Source organism: Alligator sinensis, unplaced genomic scaffold, assembly GCF_000455745.1.
Source record: "Alligator sinensis unplaced genomic scaffold, ASM45574v1 scaffold827_1, whole genome shotgun sequence".
Classification (NCBI taxonomy): Eukaryota; Metazoa; Chordata; order Crocodylia; family Alligatoridae; genus Alligator; species Alligator sinensis.
In genome coordinates this window covers 744,425-751,602 of record NW_005842726.1, presented here as the reverse complement: position 1 = coordinate 751,602, position 7,178 = coordinate 744,425, and the positions used below count along the sequence as shown (strand labels likewise).

The following is a 7,178-nucleotide window of genomic DNA, read 5'->3' as shown; positions in this document are numbered from 1 at the left end:
TGAACCATTCCAGGAGCCAGTTGTCTGATCATGATACGTACACCTCTACCCCGACAAGCACTACACTTCTGAACAGCTCCAGACTTTCCACCCTGGCTAAATTAGAAGGTACCAATTAGAGTTATTTAAAAAAAACACATAGTAAATACGTGTAACCCCCGCTTAGCGCTCTTAATTGGTTCCTGAAAAAAAACTAGCATTAAGCAAAATGAGTGTTAAGTGAAAACAAAAGTATTTGATGAGCCAAGATGGCGACCGCAATAGTTTTTAATGACGACCACAAGTGTTAACAAAACTCGCTGAGCACTAAGTGAAAGCATGTATTAACATCAAATGAGCATTATAGCAAAATAGCACTAAGTGAAACAGCGTTAAGTGGGGGTTGTCTGTAGGTATTATACAAAGTCTGATTTTAGTGATGTCACCAGAAACCAATTTTTTTGGTTAAAACCCAACTTACAGTAGAGGCATATTTTATGCCAACTTATTTTAAGCAGCATTACATTTAATAAGAAGCAAGCAACAAAAAATTCTAAAAAAAACAACTTAAAAAAAATATTTTTTTTATATCCATGAAAATAAGAGTCAAACAAAGAACAAAAATTAAAGACAACTTACCCATTACATGCACTACAAAGGACATTCTTGCTAAGCTGTAGTTTAGTTGTCTTTCCATTATATAGATCTTCTAAAGATACTCTAAAATATAAAACAAGTTTTCCAGTGTTAGCAATGAATGATGATTACAGGCATGTCATTTTTAACAGTACAGGACAAAGAAACAAACACCTTAGATAACACCCATCTGTATATGTAGGCACAGAATAGATAGTCTTTAGAGAAGTACAAGGAGACAGGGTAACAACAAAAACTATTAAAAAGCCACTATTAGAACATAACAATGCTGAGGGGTTTTTAAAATGGATGTTAGACATATCTGGAAGTCAGTTTAGAGTTTAGCAAAAACCTCAATAGAAACTATGCTCCTGAAGATGTACCTATGAGAAGGATGTTTTATTTAGGCAGCAGAAGTCAGAACTAAGGCTAGCTGTTAGTGACTGATAGAAATCAGATCAGTAATATCTTCTGAAGAGAAAAATTAAATGTCAGGTGGCCCCAACACAAGAAAGACTGGTTTCAAGGCATTCCCTACTACTAATAGTACCCATGCTTTCCTTGGGAGTTCATGCTGCCTACTGATTTAGAACACTTTGGGCATGCCTACATGTCGCCCCGTGGCAACTTTGTTACTGCACCGTGCTTTCAAAATGAAATATGGAAGACAGAGCAGTAACTGCCCATATTGCACCATGCATGCAGTTAGTTTTTGCTGCTCCTTCGCTGTAACAGCCCACTAAAATAGCATTTGCCACTACAGCAAAGTAGCTGCCAGTCACATAAGCTCATGTGATCGCTATATTGCCATAGCAAGCCGTAAGGTGATGCAGTGCATTGCTATGGCAAAACAGAGCTGCAACTAAGTGTATAGGTTAAAAAACAGTTGTATAAGAGGTGAGAATGCCCAATAGCTGCTGCGTTTGTTTTTTTTTTTGTTTTTTGTTTTTTTAAATAAGCTGCCCCCACCCCTTTCTACTCCAGCAGTCAATGTTTTTTCCAGTATTTGGAAAAAGTCATCTTTAGGTTATCTCAAAAATTAACAACTTTGTTATTTGTACACTGAAGCTACCAAAAAGTAAGAGTTTAACATCTGTAGTCTAGAATTTTCTGAAAACTTTTTGGGGAAATTAAGTCAGTCAACAGTAAATTCAACTCAATGCATCTAATTTTGCACTAGAAAACATTGCTTAGTGTCAATGTTCAGGAATAACTAAGCAAATATGTTCTCATAACATTTTACCAAACACAAACCCCTCCAAAATTAGAAGTGTCCTGAAAGGGTAGTGTATATGGGTTAAAATTTCAAATTTACAGTTTGGTCTTTGATGTCCAGTGCTTAAACTTCGAAATGTTATTAGGTCTTGTGCACTGACTGACTTAAATAACAGAAATCCATTTGATTATAAACAAGCCTGAACTTGTTCAATGGGAGGCAACAACCTTCAACCCTAATAGTAACCTAGCAGCATGTAATCATTGCCTAACCTGAATGTTTTATTTGAACCCAGACATTTTGTCTAACCCTCTTACATGTGAAAATTACCCTTCCCCCCCCAAATCAATGTATGCACTGATCTGTATTTGGATGTGCAGTACTAATTTCTAGACAAGGCAGGTACACAAACAAACAACCAACAGCAAAAATGCATCCCAGACTTTGCTAAATTCTCCTGCACTCTTGGCAAGGAGTGGCTCAGCCTGAAGAGCAGCAAAAGGGGAGGTCAGAGAAAGCTACTGCTCAGGCTGCAGATGTCAGCTGCTTACGCAAAATGGTGATAAAAGGCTGCTAAAACTAATGTGCAATTTGTATCTTCTACCCTGCAAAATTAGTGCACTTTTTTCACATAGGTCCTAAGCAAAAGGCATAAATGCCTAATGAAGCTGCTCCATGCATGCCTCTGCTTTTCAAAAAAGATTCAACTAGTAGAAAATACTAAACTACATTTCATGCATTTTGAGGGTCTGAACATCCAAGAAATGTAAATAACAACTAAAGAAAAATAAATTAACAGTGAACACGAGACTAGAACTCTTATGAAAAAGTAGGTCAAGTTCACTGCCTTCCGGGCAATGTACGACCAGCGTGTCACAATATTAAGATGCTCAGAAGCTGCAGAATCACCAATCTATGGATTAACCAAGAAAATAAAAATCTGTATCTTCCTGACAGAAGTTGAGGCAAAGTGGAAAGAAAGCAGGGGAGGGGAAGCAATTTTTCACATTTATTTTCATAGACAATTTCTAGGTTCAAATATACTAAGTTACTATTAGGATTACCTCCCACTGAACAAATTCAGTCAAGTTTAGAATCAAATCACTTTCTACTATTTCAGTAAATCAATAATTCACAAGATTTACACTTCATTATTATTTTTAAAATACAATGTAAATACCAGAAAAATCAAATATTAATCTTTAAAACTTGAAATGTCAGTCATATACACTGCCCTTTCAGGAAATTATTGACGACAACTCCCTTCAAAACAAATCAGGCAAATCTGTTTCTGTGAACTTTTGCCAAGATCTAGAAGGGAATATTCAAGGCCAGAAGTGAGTCTACGTATTTATTACACTCACACAATAAAGAGCAATGCTTTTTATGAAAGCCAAATGTCTCCAATTATCAAAGCAGCTCCTCCTTCAGCCTTTTAGAGGCTGAAGCAAGCATCACAGTAGCAAGATACTCACTTAAGTGGATGCATCATATCTTCTCCTCTTCTTCTGCCATTGCGACTTCTACTCTGACCACCCATGAAATTGAACAATCCACCACCAAAAATGTGGGAGAAAATATCGTCCATTCCACCACTTCCGCCACTACCTTCTCGAAGCCCCTGTTCTCCATACCGGTCATACAACTCGCGTTTCTCTGGATTCGATAAAACTTCATAGGCAAAGCTTATTTCTTTGAACTAAAAAAGGAACAGTGAGAAAGTGCCATGTTACTTTTACATGCATAGATAGATCTTTTCCCAATACCTTTACCAAGACGGTGCTAGTACACAATTCAGAGTTTAGCTCTGAGCAAGGGCGTGGACACATATCCCAAAGCATTTGGTCACCACGCCATTTCAGAGCTTGTATTCCGAGTTCTAAAACATGCAGACTTACTATGTGTTCGCTCTGAACATCACACTTAAATTTATTTCAATACATCTATCAAAGCTAAAATTATTTTACTTTGATTACACTGGCTGAATTGTCTACAAAATCCCCACACTTAACATTTTCAATGAAATGATATAATCCTGGAAAGGCAACCATTTTGCAGATCTTACCACCACCCTTCAAATCTCTCCCACCTCCAAGTAGTGCCTCAAAGTATTACCAGCTGATGTCACCTCAACAAGCAGTGAGCAGAGGCCTTTTTCATACTGTACAGTAACTTTGCTTCACTATCATCTTGTCTTACCGCCTTTGTCTCCATTCTGTCGCAACTAAAACAGGTCTCTCTACGGAACAGACTGTAAAAAAAATAAATCTATAAAGCTTCTAAAGTAGCGGGTCTCAGAAACCCGTGTACTTCCATCACATCTAGAAGCATAAAAAAAAAACAAACCAACCAAAAAAACAACAACTTAGTTTTAAACATCATCATCTTACTTTGTCCCCTGCATTTGGATTCTTGTCAGGATGATATTCCTTGGCCAGTTTTCTGTAGGCCTAATTGGGAGTGGAAAAATGACACAAGCTATTAGTGTGACCATTTCTCATTTCAAGCTTATTTAGGTCAACAAATCTCTAGTCTTCAAAGACAGATTTAAATATTGCTTCCTGGAGGTAGGTAAACACTTCCCACGGGTACTGACAGTGCTTCTCAAACTTTTTTGTACTGGAACCCATTTGTAAACATCAGTGGCCAGTCCTGACCCAGTGCCCCTCACTCCTGACCCACTGCTCCCCTGCCCTCCAGTATATGGGGCAGGAGTGGGTGCATGTGGGACATGGTAGATGCTTGGGCCCCTCCTCATACGCTGGAACCTTGCCAGATTGCAAGGGAAAAGCCATGGCTCCCGTGTTTTTCTCCATTTTTAAAAGTTTATTCACGACCCTTTCAAATATTCTTGTGACCCACTTTGAGAAACGGTGGATTAAAACAAACAGAAGTTTAGCCTGTTTATACAACCAAAGTTATATATGAGAATTTGATGATTTAATTTTACTGAATGCAGGATTAACTATGGTTTAAAATTGGCCCCCATCATTATTAGGGGTCTACCTAATTCTTGGTTTTCATGGAATCCACAAAAAACAGCACTGTTCAAGAACAGCAGGAAATTCTGCATTGGCACAATTTCCCATGAAATCAACCTAAAAAGCCCCACTGTATTATTTATATATACACTGTTTTAGAATGTCCCAATGCCTTCCCCAATACAAAGACAACGCAACAATCACTGCAGACATAAATCAGTGACTGAGAGTTACTGTCTGCTACTGACATACACGAAGTAAAGACACCAATCAGTGAAATGAATATGCCTCTCTGTCAATCAGCTGCGAGGGGTGGGGCTGCTGGGAAATGCCCACAAAATGGCCTTTGTGCTGCGACCAAGCCACGAAAATTGCTTTGTCTTGCCGCGAATTAAGTAGACTGCTATGCATTAGAATTTAAATCACCATCCTTGTTGATTCTAGTTTACATATTACACTGAAATTAAACTCAGTCAACAATATTCAGTACTGACACACAACCATGTAATTATTTCTGAATACGAACAGCTCATAAGCATCATTAGTTAGAGGTTACAGATTCACATTTTATCACTTATTAAACGATCATGTATGCAAGTTATGTCCCAATTTGTCACTGTCTTTAAGAGTCCATCAATGTTTACAAAATGGCTGCTTCAGCTTCCCAGTCAACACCATCTTCAGTTTCTCCCTCCCTCCCTCACCACATAACACCCACAGAAGATTTAGCCTCACTCTGAATTAAGTGTATATTAAATGTATGGAAGTATGTGGGCCTTCCCACCTAGATCAATTCCTGATTGGAAACAGCAGTAGCAGGAGGAAGTCATGTCAAAAATAAGACATTTTCAAATGGCTTCTTTCCTTTTGAACCACGTTTCGAGTGGCATTATTTTCTCTATACTATTTAGTCATCACTTTGCATGCCCTACCACTACCATTTTAGGGGAGTGAGGTAAAGTTTTGTTAAGAAAGTTTTCAATCAATTATTAGTTACTTGAAAAAGCCCTTCACCATAAACTACAAGTTAAATGCCTGAAGGGTAGAGACAAGGCTCAGAAATTTGGGCATCCTTGACTTTTTCAGCATATTCTAAACTCCCCCCTCATCCTCCCAAAAGACAAGAAAAAGCAAGGCATTTCAAGGGGGTTTATATACTGTTGAATATAACGGTAAATCATTTATCAACTTGAATGGTACTTCCCATCATCATTCTAAGAGCTGCTATGTTCAAATGTGTGCTATATATTATGGGGTCAACTACCGATTTCCCATTTTACAGGACTGCATTCAAGTCTCTAGAGTTTAGAGCATTTAGATTAAACTGTTTCTCTAAACTACTACCTCTCAATTGTATTCATTTTTATTTAAGAAAAGAAAGAAAAACCATAGCTCCTTAGAGCTTCCATCTTCCTCCATTTTGTGTAGAGTTGCCCTGTTACTCTATAGTTCTATTTTTATTAGTTTGCTACACTATTGGGGATTTATGCATGCAAAAAGGGCAAAATAAAGCAGATAAAAACAAAACAGAGAGATGGATTTATAGAACAAGAATTTCAGAATCCACCGCAGGAGCCAGCAATGGCAGAATCCCACAGCCTTGGGGACGTTACACAAGGAAGTTAACAGGTATACTAGCAACCCCCCCAGAACAGACACACTTACTGTGGGGTTAAGCACAAGGGTTTTTCCCTCCCCCACAACTTCATTTAAATAAACAGAGTTACTTTAGTGCCATTTCTCACTTCTAGAACCAGTGCCTGCATTAGTATTTTATTAGGAGATGAGTGAATAAGCTGGATCAGCGCAATATTCGGAGTTTGCGTTGTCCCATCAGCATCACGATAAATCCGCAGCGAGTCCATTTTCTTTCACTCGTCTCTGTGCTGCTGTACAAAGCTGCCACCAGAACAGACCGGCACGCACGTGAAGGCACAACTGCATTTAAAAACAAACTTGCAGGCACGTTTCTAAGGTCCACACGCAGCCCCGAATCTGAGTGACCCCTCGGCAAACAGGTGCGGGGAGCTGGCAACTTCATCCCGAGTTCTGGCAAAAGCTGAGCCAGGCTCGGAGCCAGCCCGGGTCGCTGGTCAGAGAAGAGCTGCACCTCCACGGCGGGGAGGGGCCTCCGGCCGCCCTTTCCCTGCCTGTCGCTCCCGGTTCTGACCGACGACCGACTTCCGCTGACCCTCCCCCCCCCCATGGCGGGATCCAAAGACCTGGCCCCGCGCAGCCGCCAGGGCCCAGCGCCACGAGCAAGCAGCGGCCATGAGCTGAGCCGGCTCCGGGCCCGGCACCACGGGTGCTGGAGGGGGCCGCCGGGCTCCCCGCGGTCTCTTTGTTCCCGGCCCCACCAGCCGCAC

General features: G+C 40.1%; 1 protein-coding gene across 1 annotated transcript in view; it reads right to left on the bottom strand.

Moving 5' to 3' along the window:
* The window catches only part of DNAJA2 (DnaJ heat shock protein family (Hsp40) member A2), a 13,475-nt gene extending 6,308 nt beyond the window's left edge, over positions 1–7,167 (bottom strand). Inside the window, exons 1-5 of the mRNA XM_025216324.1 lie at positions 6,558–7,167; positions 4,222–4,281; positions 3,307–3,530; positions 619–699; positions 6–96 (exon numbers count right to left, since the gene is read on the bottom strand). Coding sequence (XP_025072109.1) covers positions 6–96; positions 619–699; positions 3,307–3,530; positions 4,222–4,281; positions 6,558–6,677 — 576 coding nt within the window. The 5' untranslated portion in view covers positions 6,678–7,167. The remainder of the gene's footprint in view (positions 1–5; positions 97–618; positions 700–3,306; positions 3,531–4,221; positions 4,282–6,557) is intronic.
* Positions 7,168–7,178: the final 11 nt, after the last annotated feature.